This window comes from Onychostoma macrolepis, chromosome 09 (assembly GCF_012432095.1).
Source record: "Onychostoma macrolepis isolate SWU-2019 chromosome 09, ASM1243209v1, whole genome shotgun sequence".
NCBI lineage: Eukaryota > Metazoa > Chordata > Actinopteri > Cypriniformes > Cyprinidae > Onychostoma > Onychostoma macrolepis.
The window spans coordinates 33767992-33793940 of record NC_081163.1 but is presented as its reverse complement, the minus strand read 5'-3'; the positions used below and the strand labels follow the sequence as shown (position 1 = coordinate 33793940).

Sequence of the window (25949 nt, the reverse complement as noted above, 5' to 3'; positions counted from 1 at the left end):
CAACATTGACTCGTCATCTATCTCGACATCTGATACGCATCTATCCGACAACCCTAATCTTATCCATTGCATAGCATATACACGCCAAAGTAAATTTTTGCGTATCAATACCACGAGTTTTTGTTTTTATTTGGCGTACTATTTATACGCAATTTCATGAGATCGGGTTGGAGAGCCTCTCCACAGTAGTGGATGCGCCTGTATGCATGTTTCACACGGATTACATAATCTGAGAATTTGTTTTCCATTTCAATTGGTTCATTTGAAAGTAGACATTTCACTCTCTATAGATACATTTTCAATGTCTGTAAGGCAAATATATACACAGAGTTTCGTGCTCAAGTTCACAGAGACCGAGACGGCAGAAAGCGCATCTTGTTTGCTTTCATTATTTTACAAAAGCGCATTTTGTTGTTATTGTGAGTGCACACAAATAAACGTAGAGTCTTTACAGATTTGAAAGATATATTACTCTTATCTATATGACCAAAAATGAGGGAGTATTTTAAGAGCAAGCCTCCATCTGTCCTGCGGTGAGCTACTGTTCAGCTACTGTCACAGACACTTGAATAGCGGACATTTCTCTAGGTTAACATTAGATTGAGTGGCCATGTAAAGTTGCTAATACTTACATATTTCAGATGATAAGCCATATTTGTGGTGGATAAATTATATAGGCAAGCGTTTGGATGTCCTGCCGGATGTATTGCATTACCATAGACCAGCCGTTAACAATCTGCATGACTTTGCCAATGTGGATATTTTTTTCCAGAGACTAAGCGACTAATAAAATTTTGATCGACCAAGCCTCTTCTGGTTGACTAACGATTAGTGGACTATTAGGGGACAGCCCTAGTAATATTGAAAACAATTGGTCTTTCAAAATGGATTAAGACACAGAAGAGATGATAATGACACCATGATGAAGAAACAGAGGTGAAACAAAGCAGAGCAAGTAAAGAGACTAGTAAAACTCTTCAATGGTCACCTTGGGTTCATCTGCCTGATTGCCTCTCTTCCATGCCTCAGAGAAGATGGAGCTGACGACACTCTGAGAGCGCACATGACCAGAGGATGTGGTCTCTGACACGCCACTGTCTGATTGGCTGGAGTGGTTGGACTGAGATTCTGTAGGCATGAATGAATCACAAAGTCGAGTGAAAGGGTGAACACAAACAACAATACACAAGCCTGTTAAATAATCAAGCACCATCTCATTTGAGATTCCGATATTTCTGCTGCTGCACTGCTGAACTCACCTGGTAGACTGGAGGAGCTGGAACCAGACTTGATACTGGAGCTGGAGAGGGAGGACCAGTCATGAGCAGCCTCTGTGCGTCTCATGGCTTCCTGGTAGTTCAAATACAGCTGCTTCCCATACTGCATTACAAATCACATAGATTCAGCCACAAAACCTAGCTACAGTATACACATTAATACACCAAGCAGGGTGATTTCATCATAACCAGATGTTACCTTGGCAATGCGTATTCCATTGACCCACTGATGCAGCGTTCTCACATCATCACAGCACAGGTATTTGATGTACTGTGATTTCTTTTGAATCTGTGGGTGCTGTGTGGCGAAATCAGAGATGTTACCTATACTGATGCATTTTATAGTCTGTGTGTAAAGACTTTTTGCCTATGGTCAGAGTAAATACAGCCTCAACTGGCTCACAGTCTGATCACTAAATGTCTGATGCATATTAAACTCAAAACTCAAATCCAAGTGACTGAATGGCTTTTATGCAATTTCTGACCCCTCCTTGAAAACAAAGTTGTGTTTGCAAAGTATCAGTTCGATACATTAAATGCTTCTTTGCCACACTGGGATCAAATATCTGGGTGATTTCTATACTGTTAGTTGCTGGCTGATGTTGTAGCATAATTTGAATGAGATTGTCTGGTATAATATTGTGGTATAAACTGTTTCAGATGAACTCCTCTTTAAATGGAGTGTAAAAACACATACTGTGTTCGGTCACTTTTCAGATGGGCAGTTCTTCATTATAATAAACTGCAGAGTGGTCAATCCTTTACGCTATTTGTTAAAACTTTGGCTATGCAAGAATAGCGCCAGAGAAGTTCAACAGCAGACAAATTATGTCAAAGGAAAGCCAAACACTGACCAAAAACAGGCTATATTTATGTTTGTCTCACTTCTGTAGCTTTGACTTCCTTCTGAGGGTGTCTGCACAAACTTAAGAAATATGTTGAGCAGTCCAGAATCATAAATTGTAATGCAGACCGAGATCTGGATTTTACAGATCCCAGCACTTAAAATGTCCTCTGGCAAAAACCTCTGACTGCTGTCTGCTTTAACCATATAGACAAATGGAAATCTGGAAAATGATGATAAACTCTAGAGATATGGACAGGCAAATGCTTGTTTTACTGCTTCCACTACTTACAAATTACTTTTTAGTCATTTAAGCAAGTGCATTTTAAGAACACATGGCTTCAATTCATCTTCCTCTTCATGAACAAAGCAGTGTGACTGACATCTGATAACGGATAAAGGAATTAAAACTTTCATATTTTTAGACATTTTTTTTAAATAACTGCATTAAACTGCAATGTCTGATACAATGTACAAAGATGATTGTCATCCCTCACCTTCAGGACCATGCAGTAGTCAGTTGGGGCTTTATACTTGCTGCGGTAGTCCTGACCCAGGTACACGTTAACATGATCCAGCTGCAGGAAGCAAACCAGGTCTCTAGAGGCCTACAGATGACACAGGATGGAAGCACAAAGACTACATGTTAGTACATAACAAAGGATAATCTTTGTTTGTGAATGCATCTGTAGGGACAGGCACACTTAGACCTGCTGTTTTGTTTGCTTATATTGTGACAATGAAAATTAGTTGTTTTTTTTATTAGCTTAAGCAACAAACAAAAATGAAATGACCTAAATTGACCTAAATGTTACTTCACTGTTGAATCCACTAGGGGGAGCACTACATTTGTAAAAAGTGCATTGAATTAGTGCATAGAAATAGGCAAGACAGGTTGAATAGCATGAAAAAGGGGGTCCTGAATGTGTGTGTGTGTTTTTTTTTTTTAAGAACAGATTCTGTGCGGGTCATGTGTTAAGCATCAGTGTTAAGTATGAAACAGTATGTGAGTATGCTAGTGATGCAGATGGGCAGCAGCTGTCAAACCCAGAGTGTTGACCTGAGGATGTACAGCAGCTGCTCTTTTATCTCTCTCTCGATCACCCTCTGCCTCCCTGTGGTCACTGGCCCATATCTCCTCTGAACTTGAACTCATTAACTGATCTCTAGACATGGATGTGTTAAGCACAGAGTCAGCAGGCCCTTTATCTCTTGAAAAGCACAGGTATTATGATATGTGACTGACAGCAAGTGCTTCAGCTCTCAAACCTCAATCACATTTGCACATTCACAAGATGTGCTTGTGCCAGGTTTGACATCAATGATGCCAAACGTCATTGGTCATTGTGCCTTGTACCCAATGCACCTAATGTGAATATATGCATGTACAAAAAAATACACAGCAGCACAATCCAAGTGTTATTTTGGTATTCTTTATATACTATAAGTATTTACTACTACTTTATATACTACTAGTATTTATTAATATTTGAATTAACTTTTAGTTTTAAATTTAATCTTGAAATGTATTATTTGTATGCTTTTGTCACTTTTATCAGTTTTTATACATGTTTATAAAGAGATTTTACTATTTCAAATTAAACTTATTTCAGTTAGTCGCCAAGGCAACATTTGGACTTAAGTTTTCCATCAAAGATTTATTTTATTTCAGATTTATTTCAATTATCGAAAACAATTTTATATTTATATTTATATGAAAGGGGGAGATTTTCAGTGCTGATTTACATTGTTTGTTTCACACACAAAGCTCTTGTATATCATCACCGCTCAGGCCTCATATATGTGTGAACACTTAAGTGCATGCATAATACGAGCATATGTGCACATAATCATCTCAGTCAATCGCGCACATAATCCCAAAATCTCTTTTCATGCTTTTAGAGATCATTTAGTTTGTGAGTGTATTAGATTATGGAGCATCTTGTTCTGGGACTGAATCTTTAATATTAATCTAACACTATGCATAGATATGTGATTAGTGCTGCCCAGTTTGATTGTAAACTAGTTAAATGTATTTGAAATACATTTATTTCATGCCAAGTATACTACAAATACATGTTTATATTTATGTACTTAATAAAATGCTGTGCAATTGTACTTTTAGTATACTAAACTGTAGGGGTGTTACGGTACACAAACATGACTGTTCGGTACCTCGGTTTTGACGTCACGGTTCGGTATGGTTTTGGTACAGCAGGAGGAAAAAAAAATATATAAACCTTTTTTTTGTTGTTGTTGATAAATTCAATTACAATTAAAATTCTCCAGGGATAAAAATCTACCTCAGCTCCTGCTCTAAACTATAGGGAGCCCTTTTACATTAGGTTACAACTAACAACAGAGCCCAAACTTAAATTCATTTACTACTTATTTTTAAATATAATAGCCTAATCAACACTCGAATTAAAAAAATTGTATGCAAACGTGTAAACTGCACATAATGCAGTTTTTAAATTAACTTCTAAATTATACAATTTCTATTTGTTGTTGAAATACAATCAGTGGCTGTCATAACTTGTTTCATAAAAGATTTATCTAAACATACATTAAATAATTAAGACATCACTAACAGGTAAAGAAAATATAATGAATATAAAGTACATAGTCTAATATTTCTCAAAATGCTCTTCTCTAGACTTCATTTCTCTCGCAAATAACGAGCTGTGGACACTGCCTGAGGTAAATGACATGCTATACGTGACATTTTTTGTTTACAAGCTGTTTTGTTGATGTCTTTCCGCGATTTAAACATGGATTGAGTGATTACATGAGATATTCATTAATGTTTATTTCACGTTAAAACTAGTAATAAAGAGGAAAGTACAAGTAAAAATATGCTTAGTATAACTGACTGTGCTAAAGTGGAACTATTGCAAGTATACTTTAAATATTTTGCATTACAACCGATATTATTGAAAGATCAAACAATTCTCATCAGTAGTGACATTAAAACACATTTTAGACTTAACATTAAGAAATGTGCATTATGCACAAGTAGCACGCCAAATAAAGTTTAATTATAATTTTTATATCAGCAGGTCTCAAGTTATCTGTCAGTAAATATGTTAATAGATTTTAACTATACTTAGTATGAAATAAATGTATTTTAAATATATTACTTTTTTACTAGGGTATGTATATGTTTTTGGTAACACTTTAGAATAGGGAACACTTATTCACTATTAACTACGACATTTCCATAAATAAATTGCTTGTTTGCTGCTTATTAATAGTTAATAAGGTAGTTGTTAAGTTTAGGTGTTGGGTAGGATTAGGAATGTAGAATAAGGTCATGTAGAATAAGGCATTAATATGTGCTTAATTACTACTAATAAATGGCTAATATTCTAGTAATATGCATGCTAATAAGCAACTAATTAAGAGACCCTAAAATAAAATGTTACCATGTTTTTTTTATTACGCACAACAACAAAAAGTAGAAAAAAGTATGATGCCCCCCTCTTGTTTCGGCGGAGCCTAAAGAAATGTGATTTTACAAACGTGATGTGGTCAGACGGCTTTTGATGTTCTGACATTTTGGACCCGTTGTGATCAGATCACCAGAAAGTGTATTTTAATATCAGTTAGAAAGAGGGCCATAGTGTAAGAGTAAAAGAGAGACTCACAACTGACCTTGGCTTTACCCTTTGGCACATAATATAGCCCAGAGGCTCGTAACAGGAAGTAGCGCTTCTTCCAGGATTTCTTGCCGTCGTCTTTGAGCCAGAGCACCCCTTCCATCTCAGGCACACTGATAGAGCTTCCACAAAAACACTCCTGCTCAAAAACACACACACAAACACCTTTATCAGTCACTCCAGTGAGTACAACATGCCTGACACGACCTAAATAAGTCATGCTGACTTTAAAAATCCAAGAGAAAATGTGTGCAAGTAAGTTCACAGTCTGTCTCACCTCCAACAGGGCCTCTTTATTTCTGTCCGCCATCTCACACGTCTCCTTACGCCCCAGCAAATAGTTCTGAGGAAACAGATGATTCAGGGAGATATTACAGTGATCTATGACTATCACTGATTTATAGGTTTACCAGAGCATTAGCCAAAACCAATCTTTAGATATCTGAATGTGCCATTTTAAGACTTTCAACAAAATACAATGTAGGAATGCAAAGTGGTTAAACACATGACTTTTTTGTTTTTAGGGTTGCACGGTCTGTCTAGGGGTTTTTAAAACGGCCAAAGCAGCAGCCAGAGACTCAGTCTGGGCAGTGAACACACTTCAACCAGCCTCTGCTGAGATCAATTATTCATTATAGCTCAGCATTTACATGACATTGACCTACATTAGTCACATACACCAATAAAACTGCTGATCCATAGAGCACTGCACCAGCAGAACATCCATACTGAACAAACCTATATTACTGTCACTCTGAAACTCAGTCACCTTTCTCCTGCATATCTACTATCAGTCTTTGGTGACAAAACTGCACATCACATCTAGTCGTTACACGGGTAATAAGGGACAGTTCACTCAAAAACGTAAACGCTGTAATACTGAAAATTAAAGCATTGTTAACTGAAAATCTTGCCTTTCACTGTTACATTCATATTGAACATGGCACTGTCAGACATGCGAATAGCTAACTTACACTATCATTCAAGTTTAGGGTATTTTTTTTTTTTTTTTTTCCACATTTAATTAAAAAAAAATAATAAAATATATATATATATACACAGTAAAGACATTTGCAATGTTACAACGGATTTCTATTTCAAAGAAATGCTGTGCTTTTGAACTTTCTATTCATCAAAAAATACAAATCCTGAAAAAAATACATCATGGTTTATAAAAAAATATTAAGCAGCCAAATGTTTTCATAGTTGATAAAAAAATAAGAAATGTGTCTTGAGCAGCAAATCAGCATATGATAATGATTTCTGAATGATCGTATCGCACTGAAGAATTAAAATTCATCTTTGCTAATCACAAGAACAAATAAAATTCAAAAACATATTCATTTAAAAACAGTTCTTTTAAATAGTAATGCTCATGTTTTGTTGTATTTTGATTAAATAAATGCAGCCTTGGTGAGAACAAGATAAAAAATGACCAACTCCAAACTTTTAACAATAGTGTACACAATATTTAACAATGCTATTGTAGGCTACAGAAGACTTGTATGTGAAATGTAGCGCAGAAGTTGTAAGGAACCATTTTTTGCTGCTATAACAGACCTGGTCACTACTGACAGATTTTATATTACTAGTATAACCTGTATATATACACTAGCATTACCTTTAGTATTATATGTAATATTACCTGAGGGTTCTTGAAAAGTGCATATTTCTCAATGCGTTCGATGAACATCAGTCTGTTGGTGCTGTCCCTGGTCCAGTTCAACAAGTTCTCAACCAGATTCTCATGATCCTCAAAGATTCTCTCTGGAAAAACAAAGTGTAACCAGTATGAAGTTTATGTTTGCTATTCAAAAATCAATGAGGAGAACTAGGGCTGTGCAATTAATCGAATTCGATTATCATGCGCATCTCATCAGTAAAGCCGGTTCTGTGATTAGTAGTAAATCACCATCACCTGTTTTTAGATGGAGCGGCATTTACTACACAGAGCCGTAGTTTGCTGACAAGCTAAGCAATATCACGTTCATAATCGCAGACGCCTTCGATTACGAATGCGATATTGCCTAGCTTGTCAGCAAACTACGGCTCTGTGTAGTAAATGCCGCTCCATCTGAAAACAGGTGATGGTGATTTACTACTAATCACAGAACCGGCTTTACTGACGAGATGCGCATGATAATCGAATTCGATTAATTGCACAGCCCTGAGGAGAACATCTTTGGACACTTCGTCCAATTACAGTTGTAGAGCACTTTCATTTCTCCTCGAGAACACATTCTGATGTATGAAGTGATTGTGAACTAAAGATAGATTTATTAGTCCATGTCTAAATCATGAAGTAAACAGGCCTACAAGAGATCCGATGGTCTGTAAGGAAAAGTGACATTTATCCAAATTACTATAAGCCCTGCTGCCACAGTCCTGCTCTCTTTACAGACTATAAAGGTCCCTTGGACTATTTCATGGAGGAAAGTCCCCTGAAGACATTTAGGATGAGAAAGTATGTAACAAACTGAATGCACTAGACAAATTTAAAATAGGTCAAACCATAAAACCCACTGAGGTAAATCAAATTGATACATTAACTACAATTTCTTCACGAGGGCTGCAAGTTCCAGAAGTATTATTTAAACAAAACTTATGTATGAAAAAATGTATATACAGGTATATTTAGAAAGAAAGAAAGACTGTCGGGGTATATGGTATGAACTGAGTCTACTGTTGTACACTGATAAGTATCCTGTCACAAGATTTTTAAGATTGAAAAGCTCTGCCTTAAACAAAAGGGACAGACTATAAGAGGAAAACCTTTAACAAATGTTTAACACAGTTTTTTAAAAATGATAACAAATGAAAATAGAGAAAACACTAATCTGACAGAGGTCCATCCATTAGGTGATTACAGGAACTTCACAATCCCTTATACTTCTCTTGATCCTAATATCTGGATTAAGCCTGATTCTGCCACACCTTAACAATAAATCAGTGACCTTTAACCTCAACATGCTTAACCCTCAAAAATAATGAGTCGACAAACAAACCTGCCAAAGAGCAAAATCTGAGAGTTTGATTACGTGCTGACAGCAAGACAAGAATTGTTCAAAACAACATGAAAATGGAAAATGTGGTTTAATGCATGAAAACACACTTTTTTATTTTCTCATGAATACACACGTGTGTACATCTATTTCTGATCTCATTCAGCCAGAGGGGCAAAAACACATCATTCCTCATTATTAACTGCAACAATCCATTAACTTGCACAAAATACCCCCAGAAAAGACCTCCGCTGCTCTTTTATTAAAGGGATTTTAGCACAGTCCATCTGGCGGATATTCTATACCCTACCACTAGATCTCCTCGTCTCTCTGCCTTTTTCTCCCTCCACTGAAAGAGCAGAGAGTGGAAACGCTGAAGCCCTGGAGATGTAGGCTATGACCACACGCATGATCGCTCAGGACCTACATACAGAGCAGCCTCTGACTCTCACACGGCACGGGAGGGTGCAGGTTCAGCACAACTCTATCAAAAACATACCTCAGATAATAAATTTGATTTGTCTTTCAAACCATAAAAAACAAACAAAAAATGCTTATAGTAAATCACTTAAAACAGAAGTCTATGGGGCTGAAAATACATAAAAATAAAAGTATAGTCTAATAGATTATAATACTGTATTACCTCTGTTAACATGCAAAGTTAGACTACTGTTCAAAAGTTTGGGGTTAGTGTAATTTGTCAAAGAAATTAATGTTTATTCGGCAAGGATGTATTCAATTGTTAAAAAGCTACAAAAATCTTTCGTAACAAATTTCTTTACCATTTCAAATGTGAGAGATGCAAACAGGTAAAGGGGAAAAAAGGTGAGAACATTGCGTGGATCGGGGGCATGCTCCACACAGAATTTATTTTAAAGATATTTGCTTTACATGCTCATTTGTAGTTACTTTAAGGTATTTTTTAAATATTTTTATTACCTTATATGTCCAAAACTAATTTTTCAAAAAAAAAAAAAAAAAAAAAGTTAACATCTTGTTGCAACACAATTCAATCAAGATTGAATATATTTGGTCAAAATCCCATGTTATAAAAGATGAAGTGCTGTTCAAGCTATTTAAGACAATATTGGCTGATTAGATGGCAATGCTGACCTAAAATGCAAAATGTTTGCCCTCTCTCTCTTCACTGTTCCCACATCTCTGACCTCAAATACATAACATATTACCCTTTTTAGACACAGTATTTGAAGTAAAGAGTAAAGAAAATACTATGCAAAACCTACTGAAACAACCAGGGGCCAGTTGCATAAACTTAGCCACTATGTTAAGACTGTGCTTTAAGAACTAGTTTGAGCAGTTGCCAAGGGGTAATCAGTCTTACCTTTCCAATACAAATAAGACCAATCCACCTTTTCATAACTGAATTAAAAAAGTTATGACCATTCTTGAAGAAAAAAAAAAAAATAGATGACTAACTTTTTAAGACTAGTCTAAACAGTTTATGCAACCGGCCCCAGTTCTTTATGCAAATCAGCATATTAGAATGATTTCTGAAGGATCATGTGACACTGAAGACTGGAGTAATTAAGCTAAAAATTCAGGAATGAATTACATTTTAAAATAAAATAATAAAATATATTCAAATTATATTTTATTCTCAGTAGACTTACAGTCTTACTATTATGGAATTGGTGGAAGCGGTTATAGTAATATATACCCAGGGCTATCCTCACTCAGACTGCACATGATTGTATGGGATAATCCTATTGGGATTTCAGACATAGACGTTGCTAATCTATACTCGTTGCTAATCTGCAGTGATCAAATAAATCAAATATGACTGCTGTTATGGTTTGAAGACCAGCGGAAAATGAAAAAGATGTGCATTATCATCCAGCTGTCGTTGTGCTTCATCTGGGGAAAGCCTGACCACATGATTTTAATCCCTTTTTCATTTTTCTTTATTGATTCAATCTCTCTTTGGACACTTCAGTCTCTATTGGATCCTTTAGACTAGTCAGTGAAGGAAGGTAAAGTTGAATTTTCAGCTTTTTCATTACTCAGTCTTCAGTGTCACACGATCCTTCAGAAATCATTCTAATATGATGATTTGATGTTCAAGAAACATTTGTAATTATGAATGTTGAAAACAAGTATTTTTTCCAACATTCTTTGCTGAATAGAAAGTTCAAAAGAACAGTATTTATTTTAAAAAGAAGTCTTTTGTAACATTATAAATGCCTTCACTGCCACTTTTGATCAATTTAACGCATCCTTGCTGATTTAAAGTATTAATTTCTTTAAAAAAAACGTTACCTACTAAACTTTCTGCTAATTACTTTGAAGTTGCCTATAAAACCATTCACAGAGATTTGCATGAGTTTGTTGCATGTTGGTCTATTACTGTGGGACCAAATCCAGATTTACCAGGAAACATCCTGTGGTTGGTCCATTTTCATGTCAATTACTGTGCAGTTCTTGGCCAGAACAAGCTACAATCAGACAGTCTTCTGTCTCTTACCCATCTGGAGTTCAGTGATGATTTCCACCAGAGACCAGTCCAGGCTATAACCGCAGTGGGATTTGTCCAGCAGGCTGTCCAGCACTTGACGCACCGTCTGTCTCTCATCCACCATCACAGTCTTTGAGCTTTCATCTGATAGGTGCACTCGGATTACCAACTGAGGGGAGAGACAGGACATGACAACAGTTACATATGTTTGTACATCATTTGGTGCTTGCAAAAATTCCTCTCTCATCAGTGTTTTGCACCATTTTACGATACGATACGATACACTTTACTGTCAGACGGAGTCTGAAATTTGTCTTGTGTTACACAGGTTCACTGTCTTGTGTTACAGCAGGTTCTGTTCCTGAAATCTCAGGAACAGATTTACTTTTTATATGACTTATTCAACGCTAATACAGCTTGATGTACAAATTTAACTTAATTCAACTGTAACTTGGGACCTTGTACCATCGATTGGATGGCAACAGTACAAATTCATCATAAAACACATGATTAGGTTCAGAGACAATATTATTAGCTAATCTTACAAGATTATTATGGTAAGATAGTTCATATGCTTTTTGAAGTGGCTGACCCACTATTTTAAAGCACATTTTTAGTAAGTTCATTAGCTTTGTTTTTAGATTAACAGATAAACTCATATACCAGACTGAATACCAGACATACCGATAAAAAAAAAAATGTATAGCCTGAATGCACTGTAAATCGCTTTGGATAAAAGCGTCTGCTAAAATGCATAAATGTAAAATGTAAATGAATTACAGTACTGCAAGACACTCATGATTACAGACATAAAAAATAATAAAAGAATCTGTTTTCTTGCTCCAAATGACCTCAGTCTACGGAGAAAGTAGATTCTTTGCATTGATTTTTTACAGATACTATCTATATGATCTCTCCATGATAGTTCGTTGTCTATCCATACTCCTAGATACCTGTATGCTTCAACTTGTTTGATGTTCTCTTCATGTATAACAACAGGTGTTGTATGAATGTCAGGAGCAGGCCCAAATACTATCTCCTCAGTTTTTTTGATATTAATACTGAGGTCATTATAGTCACACCACTCGACCAATCTGATTACCCCCAGTTGATTCTGTTCTGAACACTCTTGGTTATTCAATAATGATATTAACACAGTATCATCGGAGTACTTTAGAATATACTGGTCAGTCCTGTTTGATCGACAATCATCTGTATACAGAATAAATAACATAGCAGAGCTTACACAACCCTGAGGTACACCAACCTTTGTTTTTACTTCTGTTCACAAGACATTGTTCACTTTAACTCTTTGGGTTCTATTGGTAAGAAAAGAGATGTACCATTTAATTAAGTATGGATTCACGTCTAACTGCATTAGTTTAGACACAAGGGTGTTAACTTGCATCTTGTATCGAACGCAGATGAAAAGTCAAGAAATAATACTCTAACATAAGAGTTACATTTATAGATGTTTAGTAATGATGTGCAGCCACTGCATCCTCGGTACTGCTACCTTGTTTATATGCAAACTGACACTGATCAAGTTTCCCTTTGACATTATTAACCAAATGTTTAAGTAGTATTCTTTCTAAACATTTGCTAATTACTGATGTAAGAGCTATGGGTCTATAGTGTTTGAATTATCTATAGAATCTATAGTGTTTTTGGTATCGGTTTTATGATTGAGGTTTTCCATATTATCGGAACCATGTGTAAATCAATGGAAGCCTGAAAGATTGGTTGCCGCACTGGAGCTAGTTCACAAGCAAAGCTCTTAATAAGGCTAGGGGCGCACCAATCCGGACCAACAGCCTTTTTGATATTAATAGACCGAAATGTCTTCCTAACTTCCTCAACGTCGATAACTATCTTTTGAGAAGACAGTACGATGTTAACTAGTTCATTGTTGCTTGTGGGTTCAAATCCTGTTTAGTTCATTAGCAAAACTGACGTCGTTGTCTGTTACAATACATTTGTTGGGTGAGGATAAACCTGTCATCTTTTTCATGGTGTCCCAGACTTTCTTATTGTTTTTGGTCCTGAAGGCTTCTTCTAAGCGCTGTCTATGAGCTTCTTTTGCTTTCCTCATTGTACTTTTTAATTCTTTTTCAGTCACTTTCAATTTATTTCTAAATGCTACATTCCTTCTATTTATAATTTCCTTAATATCCTTGGTAACATAAGATTTATTATTTGGATAAACTTTAATATTCTTTGTAGGTATTACCAGTTGCACACAGAAGTTAATATAGTCACTGATTACTTCTTTCATCTAATGTTCCATCATGGAAGATTTCCCAGTTTGTACAATCAAAACAAGCTCTTAAGTTCTCTCTACTTACATTTGACCATACTCTGATTGCTTTCTTTTCCAATTTTCCCAGTTTTAACTTTGTTTTGTATACTGGAATCATGTACATCACATTGTGATCAGAATTCAGTACTGGTGGTCTGCATTTAAACACATAGGCATTCTTGACAAAGCACTTACAAAGCACTAAATTTTATTTGGGGGTTAGGCCTTCTGAAAGCACTCCAGGCAAAAATTCACCTCAGCTCCGAGTAAAACAGCAACTGCTCACAAACAAGATTAAATGAAATAACCCTTCCACATACATATCCCCATTTTAATAAGAAAAATCTCCAGGCAACAACAAAAAGCCTGTGAACATATAAACCAATAGGAATCCCCTCCCTCTCTAAGACATTACACGCTGACCTACATTTTACCATACGAATGGCCAAAGGTCAGTGAAAATACCATAATCTACACATTAATCTACCATCTACTCCAAGCCACATATACTGTATGCAGATACTTAGATTAGATGCGAAATTAGATTTCTTTCTAACAATCAGTTCTTTCTAACTGATGGTTATACGCACTGATTCAACAATGAATTTCCATCGTTACCAAACATATCCACAGATATATTTAACATAAATGTATTAATTTATCCGATCATAATTAGGGAGATCAATATCTCGGAACACAAGGCGATGGCTTCCTCTCTGAGCACTGCCATAAACCCAGCAGCTTGTTACTGTCCACAAGCGCTCGTTCCAGATTAACAGTGGATTCTAAGAGCACATTTACAGCGATTTGACTTCAAGAGAGAATATCTGAGCAGCATTTAAAGAGGCTCAGTTTGTGTACTGTGACAGTGACCTGACCCAGAAAACATTCCATCAGGGCTGCTGACCCACACACACATATTCAGAGAACAGACGTCGGGGGAGAGTAAGGGCACGCGGGCACACGTGCACACACACACAGCTAAACCCCTCAATGTGTTTACGTTGTCTTGATCATCCAGTCTTTGGCTGTTTGTATCAACACAGCCCTGTTTCACCTCCTCAGATAACAACACAGAAACCTCAGGAAGTCCTGACACAGGACACCAATCTATAACTGTACATATATCTACATTTATTCTTGCCTACATAGATTGAAACATGCAATAAATTCTAGAGAGTCTAGAGATCAGTATCATTTTTAAAGACCAACACCAATACTTATTATTTAATCACAAAATGATTCATAATATTCGTTTTATTTCTTTTATGGACAGTAACTAAATAAATAGGTCACACTTTAGATTGGGGAACCATTCTCACTATTAACTATTAACTACAACTTCTGCCTCAAACTCATAATTTGCTACTTATTAATAGTTATAAGTTAGTTGTTAAGTTTAGGTATAGGGGGTCATGCAGAATAAGGCAATGTGTTTAAGTACTAACAAACAGCCAATAATACGCATGCTAATAAACAAATAATTAATAGTGAGAATTGATCCCTAAAGCGTTACCAATAATTATTATGAGCCATTGTAAAATAATCTATAAACACACACCTGAATTACATTGCCTGGGAGAAGCGCTGTTATTTAGCATAAATAAATTATTAGTAGTAGTAGTACCATGAAGTTGTGGTTTACAGTGATTCTAGAACGTCTAAACACTATAATAATAAAATAATCACAGTAAACCAGGGCTTATTGCTTTATTAGAAAACAAAAATAAAACATAATACATAAGAATACTAATACAAGTAATAATAAAAATACATCTTAATAATAATAATAATTATTATTATTAAAAATATATTATTATTGTTTTTATTATGAAAGAACTGCCAAGTAGAAAGTGTGAAAAAAGGTCACACCTTTTCGGATAATTATTAGAAAACACCAACCGATCTTATTATTAATATTTTATTGACAACGATAATACTAACAAATATTATTATTATAATTATAATTAAAGAACCATTAACTAAAGTAGAATGTGTTAATAACAGCAAACATATTGGTCAACTGAATATCGGTCAATCTCTACTAGAGGCAACACAGCTCTTCCAAAGCCAAATTACACTAAACATTCTGTGAAAATGTGCTATAAAATCATTTCCCAGGTCCCACGAGGGCCTGATTCAGCCATGTAAGTGTGCTGCGATGACCCACTTCTACACTACACCACACATGCTGAAGGTGTCATCTGAAAACTACTGTACAGCACAGATGTATAAGCAGTAAACATACAGCGAGTAAAATAAGTATTGAACACGTCACCATTTTTCTCAGAAAATATATTTATAAAGGTGCTGTTGACATGAAATTTTCAACAGATGTCGGTAACAACCCAAGTAATCCATACATACAAATAAAACAAAACAAACAAGTTCAGAAATTACGTTATGTGTAATAAAATGGAATGACACAGGAAAAAGTATTGAACACATGAAGAAAGGAAGGTTCAAAAAGGCATGGAAAGCCAAGACACCAGCAGAAATCTATCAGTAATTAGAAAGAAATCCTGCGCCTTGTCAGTGGAAATTAATATTAGCTGCTTCAGTCCCAACACCTACAGTACCAGGATGATAAAGGGTGAAACAAGGGTGACAATGATCCCAAACACAGCCAAGGAAACTCTCAATTGGTTTCAGAGAAAGAAAATAAAGCTGTTAGAATAGCCCAGCCAATCACCTTACTTGAATCCAATAGAAAATAAGAACTAAATATCAGAGTTCATAGAAGAGGCCCACAGAACCTTCAAGATTTGAAGACTGTGTGGAAGAATGGGCCAAAATCACACCTGAGCAATGCATGCGACTAGCTTCTCCATACAGGAGGCGTCACTGAAGCTGTCATTACCAACAAAGGCTTTTGTACGAAGCATTAAATACATTTCAGTAGTGCAATACTTTTTCCCTGTGTCATTCCATCTTATTACACATAACTTAATTTCTGAACTTATATGTTTTGTTTTCTTTGTATGTATGGATTACTTGGGTTATTACCAACATCTGGTGAAAATTTCATGTCAACAGCACCTTTAGAAATATATTTACTTAGAAAAATGGTGACGTGTTCAATACTTATTTTATCTGCTGTATGTGACCAGGTCTGCGTCACATGTTCAGTTAAGATGTGTTTACATATAAACAAAAAAAAAAAACTGCTGATCATCTCACCTTTTTAACCTGCGCTTCCTTTATCTTCTCCAGAGCTACTCGGATCTTCTCAGCTTTTTGTTTGGCAGCTTGTTCCTCCTAAATATACACATACAAACACAGTCACCACATGGAAATACATTCTGAATTATTGTAACATTAATTATTGCTTGGAGTAACCGATTTCCAATGGTTAAACATTTGGACATTTGATGATCTGTAAGACCCAGAGTGCACAACCCTCACATTTACCTGGCTTTTCCAGCAAGATGCCATTGTAAAAAGGATGAAGAACAATAAAAACTTTGGTGCAAAAAAATTAAAAGGAAGGTAAAGACTTAAAAACAAGCAGTACTATGACATCTGTCGGTAAACACAATCTTCTCCTGGCATTCGCCCCATTTGATTCTGGTAGCCCTTTTGCAATGCCTAATATAGCTTCACCTCAACAGATTACAGAAAGCTGCTTTTCAATAGTCACATTTCGAATTATAGGTCCAGTCGAATAGAAAAATATCCCATTGTAGCAAGTCTGAAGCTTGTCCATGTCTATTCGTGACTGTTCTGGCCATCGCTGAGGTGTGCAGATCCATGCTCAGAGCAGTTTAATGTCCATGTAAATCTGTAACGGTCAGGAAGCTGTGAGATTACTGAAGAATAAATGACTGGAATACCCCTCCAACAGCATAAATGATTCCCAGAGAGAAGCTCCTCTGCCCAAGAGCGTAAAACGCATCTACTACAAGGTGGAGGATGGGCAGAACTGGCTACACTCTACTACCTCCCGTCTACTGGCTAATCTCTCTCTCTCTCTCTCTCTCTCTCTAAAACAAAGAGATGATCCCTCCCCTTTAACTGTCAGATAGACTTCCATCAAGCCCTCCCCATCCTTGTTTCTGTGTGTGTTTGTGTGCAATTGCTTTAGTCTGGGTTTGGGATTTTGCATTATCCTCTCACACTGCAGTGAATAACACACAAATACACCAGAAAACAGCCACAAAAGGGCCCAGAAAAACTGACTGTAGCTACAGAATCATCCTAAAATCTGGACACACATGCCTCCTCATTTTAACTAACAAAATGGCAAATGAGGGAATTACAGCTGAAGCCTCTTAACAGTGCACATCCTCCCCTGACTAATGCCCAGCACATCAGCTACAGTAACATGCAAATAGTATAATATTTATATTCGGAGCCATGCATTTATTCTTGCTTGTATTTATCAGATTTAAAGATTTCTACCCCTCCACTGAAAGTCTATTTCACTTCGAATAGTAAAAGTAATCCATATGAAGTGAGCGGTTCAATCACATATAAAGTACATCGAATACGGTACTGTAAGTTCAATTGCACTTGATGAGAAAGAACAAACCTCATTCTTTTACAAATGTCTTTATGAGCTTTTTGAATCTCAGTTTTTCAGAAATCTCTCAGGTTTCATTAAAAATCTGATTTGATGAACAAGTTGTATGTGTTTGGAACAACACTGTGGTGAGTAAATCCATCCATTTCCGGTTAAATGTTTTGAGCCATAGGCGGGGGATGCCCTGAACGGATGGCCAGTCCATGACAGGCTCACACATAGACACACACACACACACACACACACACACACACACACACACACCTACTGTACAGACAATTTTATAGTGACAAATTCAATTATGGTGAGTAAGTCTTTTTTCATTTTCATTTTTGGGTGAACTAACTGTTTCATAAGTAATTGGATGAGCATTTACTATATTTAAAAAAATAAATAAATAAATGCAAATAATAAAAATTCCAGAAAATATAGCATGCAAGTAAGGTGTATGGCCTATTTTGACTGAAGTTTTGGTTAAAAAAAAGTGGTGTAAGCTCACGACCCATAGACATAGCATGTGGAAATGGGACATAGCTGACACAGAAACACACATATTAAAAAGAGGCATGTCTTCAATAAGAATAGCCTCGTCTGAAGATCAGAATCCAGCTACTATTTCAAGGCCTCAATGTCAAAACTAAACGACCCACTGTCTAAACAAAAAAAAGAAAGAAAAACCTGGCACAAAACAGAGAAACCAAAAATAAGCCGATAAGCAGCAGCAGAAACTGCCCAGCAGCTGTTCTCCTGACCCATAATTCTACATCACAAACCACCTGGCTGCAGAAACTACAATTATCTACATCGCTGAGAAATCAGGGCTTGCACAGCATCCAAGGTTTTGGGGAAATTAGGAGAACCAGCGCAGCTTGTGTAGGAAGAGGAGAGAGAAAGACATCTCTGTGAGCAGGTGTGCGCCCTCAGGGTTATCAGTGACTCAAATAAACGTGCAGAGAACCCAGGAGCTGTAGGTGTCATGACCTCACTGACATATATACGCTAGTGGTGAGTCACAAGTAATCTGAACACATTTTCACAAGACTGTGATGTTTGTTTACTGAAGGATAATTTAAAACTATTCCATTAACTGATTGAGAACTGGCAACTTCATTACAAATGTGAAATTACAAATATATTTAAATACATGTCAATTAAGTAAATTCAATAAAATTAATAATAATAATAATAATAATAATAATAATAATAATAATATACACCATTTTTGTTGGACCCAAGTTCAACTAATTTAATATAATATAAATTTACTTATATTTTATAAAAAATTTAAATCTAATACTTTTTCATTTAATTGTAGTTAACATGCAATTAAATGTCCAAAACATTATGTTCAGTGCACACTTAAGTAAATACTTTTGAAGTATATTATATCCGTAATAAGTACTTTTTTCAAAAGTATGCCGCAGTGTTGAGCACAAGGGCAGTGATGAACAGACAGTGCCAGAATAAGGAATGAAAATCTAGGTGATGAAACCTCCCGAGTGTAAAGCGGATTACTGGCACGTTCACTCAACTCCTCCAACCAATCAGATCACCTCAACCGACTCCAAGCCTTGCTAAGGCCGCCACAACACAACTGACTCACACTTTAGATACAGTGCAAAGCAAAATGGCAAAGAACAACACAAGGAGAGACAATGCAACTTAAAAGTCAGCACATCCGTAAAGAGATTTTCCACACATGCATTCGGAGTTACTAAAACTAGAGTGCTACTGTACTAAACCTGAGATCTCCAGTGAATGGTTTAACCAACCCAATTTCACAAGAAAATTTAACTATTTTACAACAGCCTGATTTTGTATGAATTTTTACTACTTTAGAAATAAAGAAAGCATGAAGTTCCATGCTTAAACATAACTGTCCATAGAACATAAGCAGATCATATGAAAATGAATGAAACTGCACATCGGTCAAAATGTAAATGAGTTCTAAATAAGACTCTTAATTTGGGTCTCAGCTGTGGATAGGGCACTGGTCCGGCTGCTGTTGGTCTATAGGCCACAGTACAGTTTAACAAGATGAGCTGATCTGTGCTAAGAAAGCTTAAGACTAATCCTAAACAGTTTAATGGAGGTTTCATTTTGAAAGTCCTCAAAAAAAAAGCAAACACTGGTTGAATGTGGCGTACAATTGTCTGTGAGGAAGCAAAACACTTTTGTGTGGGACTGCAGCCTGCTGTTTCTGGTGAAACTCGATCGCTTCCTAGAATCCATCTGTTGTGCTGATCATTATGTCACTCGGTACCTTGCGGGTCCGTCTGCCACCTGTCCACAGCTAACCGATCTGGGGCTGTACCTCTCTAATGAACAGGTACATACAAACCCGCAGGGAGCACACAGTCATCACTTACAGTCATTATCACAGATGTTGCGTTACATAAGCAGTGACGAAACTAAGTTTCCCTCCATAAAAACAAGCAATGAAAGTCATCTAATAGCAATTACAAATAATCCGTGTCCAGTTTTCAACTTCATGTTCTGATATGACAAGTTTAATATTGTTCTGTTGAACTCAAATGTCCAAATGTTTAAGCTCTAAATGGAATGAGCTCCTCGAAAGTCTTTACACATCTTCATACATATTTAATGATTTGATTTGGACATGCAGTCCTGAAGAGCTGCCAAAACCAAACTCAAAATGCAATTCAAACATGCATGAACATGCTCTCCAGACATATCTTAATGAAGTCAATAGTCATAGTGCAAAACAATTAGTTTTTAAGTGGACGTCTCAGATGCCACGGAGCCCCTGAGGGTGATGAAATGATGATGAAAATGATATGAGATGAGAAGAAACATTTTATTGCAATGCTTTTGCATCCCTCCAAGAATATTTAGGTTTCACTTACAAAACTATAACATTCTCTCATCAAGGAATTGTGTTAATGCAAAAGCATTAAAAAACAATTTTTATTCCCATCTCATGGAATTTCCCTCACCAATTATTTCGAGTGTATGCAAAAGTAAATACCAAAATAAATGCTGACAAATGGGTCTATTCACACCAAGAGGAACATGCAGGACACGATTTTAAAATAAAGTAATGCATCTCCATGAACCTCTTTACACCAACTCTGACCTCTCTTTTGAAGGTTCATGATTATTTTACCTGTCAGACTTGGTGTAAACAGGACCTAAAATGTAGTGCACTATAACTGCATCAACAATACAAAAATTGCGAGTTTGAGTTAATAGAGGGCTGTACATTCCTGTTTTGTTATGGAACAACACAAACATTGTAGGTGATGTGAAGCATCCATGCACATCGCTCTGCGTCAACCATCAATTCTGCTATTTCTGATGTCCTTTAATATACTGAATTGACTGGCTAAAGACGAGGAATCAGCATGACGCGGGAGGTGGGGAGATGGTTAAGGTCAGTATGAATTAACCGAAAAAAACACTGAGGCATAAGGAACAAGGTTAGAGGAATTATACAAAGCTTTATTTCATTAGAAGAACTTCTTTATGTATTAACACCAAGACACATAATGAAAGAAAAACAGATGAAAATGAATCATGCCGGCATGCACAGAGAGGTTAGGAAGCCACTAGGAGAAACTCAATACATCCAGAGGTGGAAAGAGAGCGTCACCTTGGTCAGCAAGTGAGAGGGCTTTCCTGCAATGCTTTTCAGAATGAGAGAGGTCTCCCTGTCCAGATACGAGTGCTTTGTGCAGAGAGAGAAGAGACAAGAGTCATTAGTGCTTTGATTAATAAACATTAATGAATTTTCATAGTGTGAAAGCATGAGGAAAATTGTGAGCAATAATCACTGAAACTAAAAAGAAAACGTCCTATCCAAAACAATGTTCAATTTCTCATTTCAAATGGCTAAAATATTTTTTAAAATGGCACTTTTAAAGACCTTACTAGTGTGATTTCCAAGGATAATCAGTAATGATCATGTTTTGTTTTTTAAACCGCACATGTGTGGGTGCTGTCATTTAATTAGAGGGGGAAAATAAACAACCAAAAAGGTGTTTATCTATCATCAATCATCTGTAGGTGAATCATGTTTGTCAGTAAAGATCCGTGGGATAGAACAGATTAGCGAAATGCCTCCGCAACAATCTGCCCTGTAAGACTATTCCTCTGAGCAATCGAAGAAAGCATGCAGACAGCTTTATATAGCAGTGGTCTGTGTGCCTTCTTAAATCATTTCATCTGTGACCACAAACTCATTCCATTAGCAGGCTGGTTCACATTAACCAACACAACTGACATACTAATATAACAAAACCCAACAAGTTGGTGTTTGGCGTCAATGCGAAAAGCCTTAAGTAAAAGAAATGGTCTGTTACTGTCACTCAACATGATTCGTGATGGCCTTCAATTCATTTAAGAAAGAAAATGTAACCAATAACTGATGCATTGTTTAACTGTACCCACAATGGGTTGAAAGTATAACCATTAAATATTTGGGTTAGATACAACAACTAAATATCCAAACTACAGCAAAATCACTTGTCTGTGTAATTAAGTCTGCAGTGAGGGTAAAAGCCGCTTTTATTTGGCCTTTCGCTCAGGGACAGAAGCAATGCTCAGTTTAATGCTTAATCTACTCTGCTAGACGAACTGACTGGGTTCTGTTCCAAAACCGTGGGAGCTGTCTCTGTGGGCAGCATGTTAAGCACTTTAGACCTGACGGCTGTTCCAACAAGCCCCCCATTCAACACAATGATATTCAAAGGCCCCATGGCCCCATGTAAGGATTTTTGAAAACATTTTCTCTCACCCTTTCGGTCCCACTTTATATTAAGTGGCCTTAAGTACTTACTACTTACATTTAAATTAATCATTTGGTGCAATGCACTTGTGTACATACATGATGTTTTTACATTGTACTTATATTTTAAACATACCTGCATGTAATTACATCTGTAATTTACATTTATAATTACACTGTTGACCCATCGCTTGCACCTTAACCCACCCTTAAACCTACCCATACCACCAAACCTGTCCCTAACCTTACCCGTATCCCACCTCAGTAGCAGCAAAAATGTTTTGAAATACAATATGAACAAAGTACATTGTACTTATTTTTGATGCAAGTACAAAATAGTTAAGGCCATTTAATCTAAAGGAGGTTTAATCAAATAAAAATGTATTAAATTTACATCACTCTTCTATGTCTAGAAATCACACAATGGTGCATTGGTACACACAGGTTCCTCAAAGGAAATAAAAAAAAAAGTTCAGAAGATGAACGGAGGTCTTACGGGTTTGGAACGACATGAGGGTGAGTAATTAATGACAGAATTGTAATTTTGGGGTGAACTAACCGTTTAATGCTTGTTTTGTCTTATTTTAAATTATTTTAAGTAACCTAAAGACCATCTTGGAGGTTTGCTTAAAGCCTCTTTCGGGCCCTGGCCCCCTGGTTGAGACCGATGGCCTTATAAAATCTCTTTTTTTTAGACAAACTCTAAGGCATGTTGCATGTGCCCTTCAAAGATAATGCATTACTTAAAGCTTGGTCCAAAAAAAAAATCCATCCAAGATGTCGGATAATATGAGATAAGAATACAAAGCGTTGTTTACCTCTGAACTCGGCTGGTCCTGTCCGTCCTGCATCCCGTCCTGATCAGACTTGGGTTTTTCGATGTCTAGCGACTCCATGCTGGACGCAGAGGCCGAGTTAATGCTAGAGCGAGAGGAATGGACAAAGGACCGCACCTCATGCTCGGTGACCGTACCCACCGACCCCGTCCTGCGATGATGATGATGGGAGGTCGGCCGCCGCACGGTGGAGGAAGAGTACGGTGCTGAGATCGTAGAGCCGAAGGATGTGGAGCTCTGCCTGGCTGCTTCATCCATGCTTTGGGAGGCTTTTTCCAGCTGGGCTGTGATGTCATCCAGGGAGAAGTTGGATGCCAGCGGGGGTCTGCTGCTGGAGCTGCCCACCCTGACGGTAGACGCGGGAGAGGCGCGGGTGCTGCTGCTGGTGCTGCCGCCACTGCTGCTCGCCCCTCCACTGCCGCTGCCCATGTGCTTGGTGCTGTGACTGCGTCCGGCCGGGGGCTTCTGACGGACTTTGGTGTCCCCTGTCAGGCCAAGGCGAGAGGAAGCGCTGCTAGGCTTACCGATGGTGCTGAGCTCCTGCTCGATGGAGCAGAGGTCCGCCATCAGAGCATCCAGATCCACTGCGTCACCCTGGTTCAGAGCCTCTGTGAGGAAACATACGTGCACACACAAACAGATCTAAACAAATCAGCTTTAAAGTGCCCCTATTATGGATTTTTGAAAATTACCTTTCATGCAGTGTGTAACACAGCTCTAAGTGAATGAAAACATCCTGCAAAGTTTTAAATCTGAAAGTGCACCGTGTATAAAGTTATTGTCTCTCAAAAGAAAGAGTCGACTCTGAATCATTGAAACGAGTTGTTTTTAAAACGAATCCCAAGTTGACGTCAACATGAAACATTAGCATATTGCCCGCCCACTTGTTGGTGTTTTCGTGTTGGTCTGAATGAAAATGCAAATTCATTCTTTGCCACTAGGTGCCGCTTTTGGAGCATTAAAAATAGCGGTTTCCCTGGTAACGCTGTACACAAAGCAGCACTGCGCTCACAAACACTGCTTTATCAGGCATTACAGGTGAGATAAGATTAAAATGAGACCAATCACTGCAGATTAGCGTCACGCTAATTTGGAAAAATGTATCGTTGAGCGAATCGTTTGGGAGTCGTTGAGCAAGTAAGGTAAAAATAAATGCATATTATAAGACAATAAAAGTGTTTTTTTGACCTTGCATGCATGTCAACCTGTTGTTGGGGACTCCCAAAACCAAAATATGAACCTTTCATTACCCAATATTATGTCAAATATTTACTGAACATATGTCTCAAGGGCCTTGTGTTCCATGAAGTCATAAACATTTTTATTGAAAACAATATATAATTATCCTTATGGATTCATAATGATTTTAAAATGCATAGTCCCCAGTTACGAATAATTTTGCAATCTATAGCCCCCACCTGACGTTATAATGATATTAGAATATGACAATATAATATTGTGGATAATAATCGAATAGATTGTAAAGCAGAGTGTATAATGTGGCCTCACCGTTGATGTTATAAACGGAGAAGCGGTAGGCCATGTTGGCCATGTTTGTCTCTTGTCTGAGAGGTGCTTTCTGCACCTTCTCCGGTCTCCCGTCATCTAGGCTCTAAACACAGCAAAACAGATAAACAAAGAGTGGTGAGACTACACATATACAGTAGTGTCAGTACTGTGAATAACACTGTAGAGGGATTTCAGGACTATCTGATTCATTTAGAAAAATACAGATCATCAGTGACGTCATTCATACATAATAGCTTTTGTTGCATAACATTAAAAACTAATAAAAGAAGCTTTAATAGTAAATTGAAATGCATCTATGAGGACACTGCACAAAAATGAATGACTGACAGACTCATCACGCTGCTTAAAGCCCCATGGGTAATGACATCACAAACCTAATCTACACTGACAACCGTGAGATTATTACACAAATGTACTGGTTATCACCTTTGTCAGTTTGTCCAGCTCTCCCAGCCACGCTCCAAACATTTTGTCCAGGTCCTGGTCCTCTTTATCGCTGTCCTCCTCTGCAGCGTGATCCAGCTCGTCATCTGAAAACTGCTCCATCTGAAACAGGAAAAGTGAAGGACTACTCAGAATTCAAGGGAAAATTTGACTTTTTACAGATTTTAAACTTTTAAAAAGGTAAAAAAAAAAAAAAAAATTCTAAATTAGTCATTTAAGTTTAATACTTAACATAACCTCAAATATAAGCAAAATTTGGATGTTTTTTTTACTGCAAAAAACTATGACATACACTACCATTCAAAAATTAAATATT

The 25949-nt window shown here is 36.9% G+C and overlaps 1 protein-coding gene across 5 annotated transcripts in view; it reads right to left on the bottom strand.

Annotated features, from left to right (window-relative positions):
* raph1a (Ras association (RalGDS/AF-6) and pleckstrin homology domains 1a) overlaps positions 1-25949 on the bottom strand; it is a 69179-nt gene that overhangs the window by 4910 nt on the left and 38320 nt on the right. For 4 of the 5 annotated variants that reach the window (XM_058787140.1, XM_058787137.1, XM_058787136.1 and 1 more), the window contains 13 exons: positions 25616-25735; positions 25169-25271; positions 23642-24267; positions 21690-21764; positions 16735-16812; positions 11265-11424; positions 7426-7547; positions 6058-6123; positions 5776-5919; positions 2619-2729; positions 1477-1575; positions 1260-1380; positions 989-1128 (listed from right to left, as the gene is read on the bottom strand). In XM_058787140.1, the coding sequence (XP_058643123.1) occupies positions 989-1128; positions 1260-1380; positions 1477-1575; positions 2619-2729; positions 5776-5919; positions 6058-6123; positions 7426-7547; positions 11265-11424; positions 16735-16812; positions 21690-21764; positions 23642-24267; positions 25169-25271; positions 25616-25735 (1965 nt within the window). The remainder of the gene's footprint in view (positions 1-988; positions 1129-1259; positions 1381-1476; positions 1576-2618; positions 2730-5775; positions 5920-6057; positions 6124-7425; positions 7548-11264; positions 11425-16734; positions 16813-21689; positions 21765-23641; positions 24268-25168; positions 25272-25615; positions 25736-25949) is intronic. The other variant, XM_058787139.1, reaches the window with a different exon arrangement.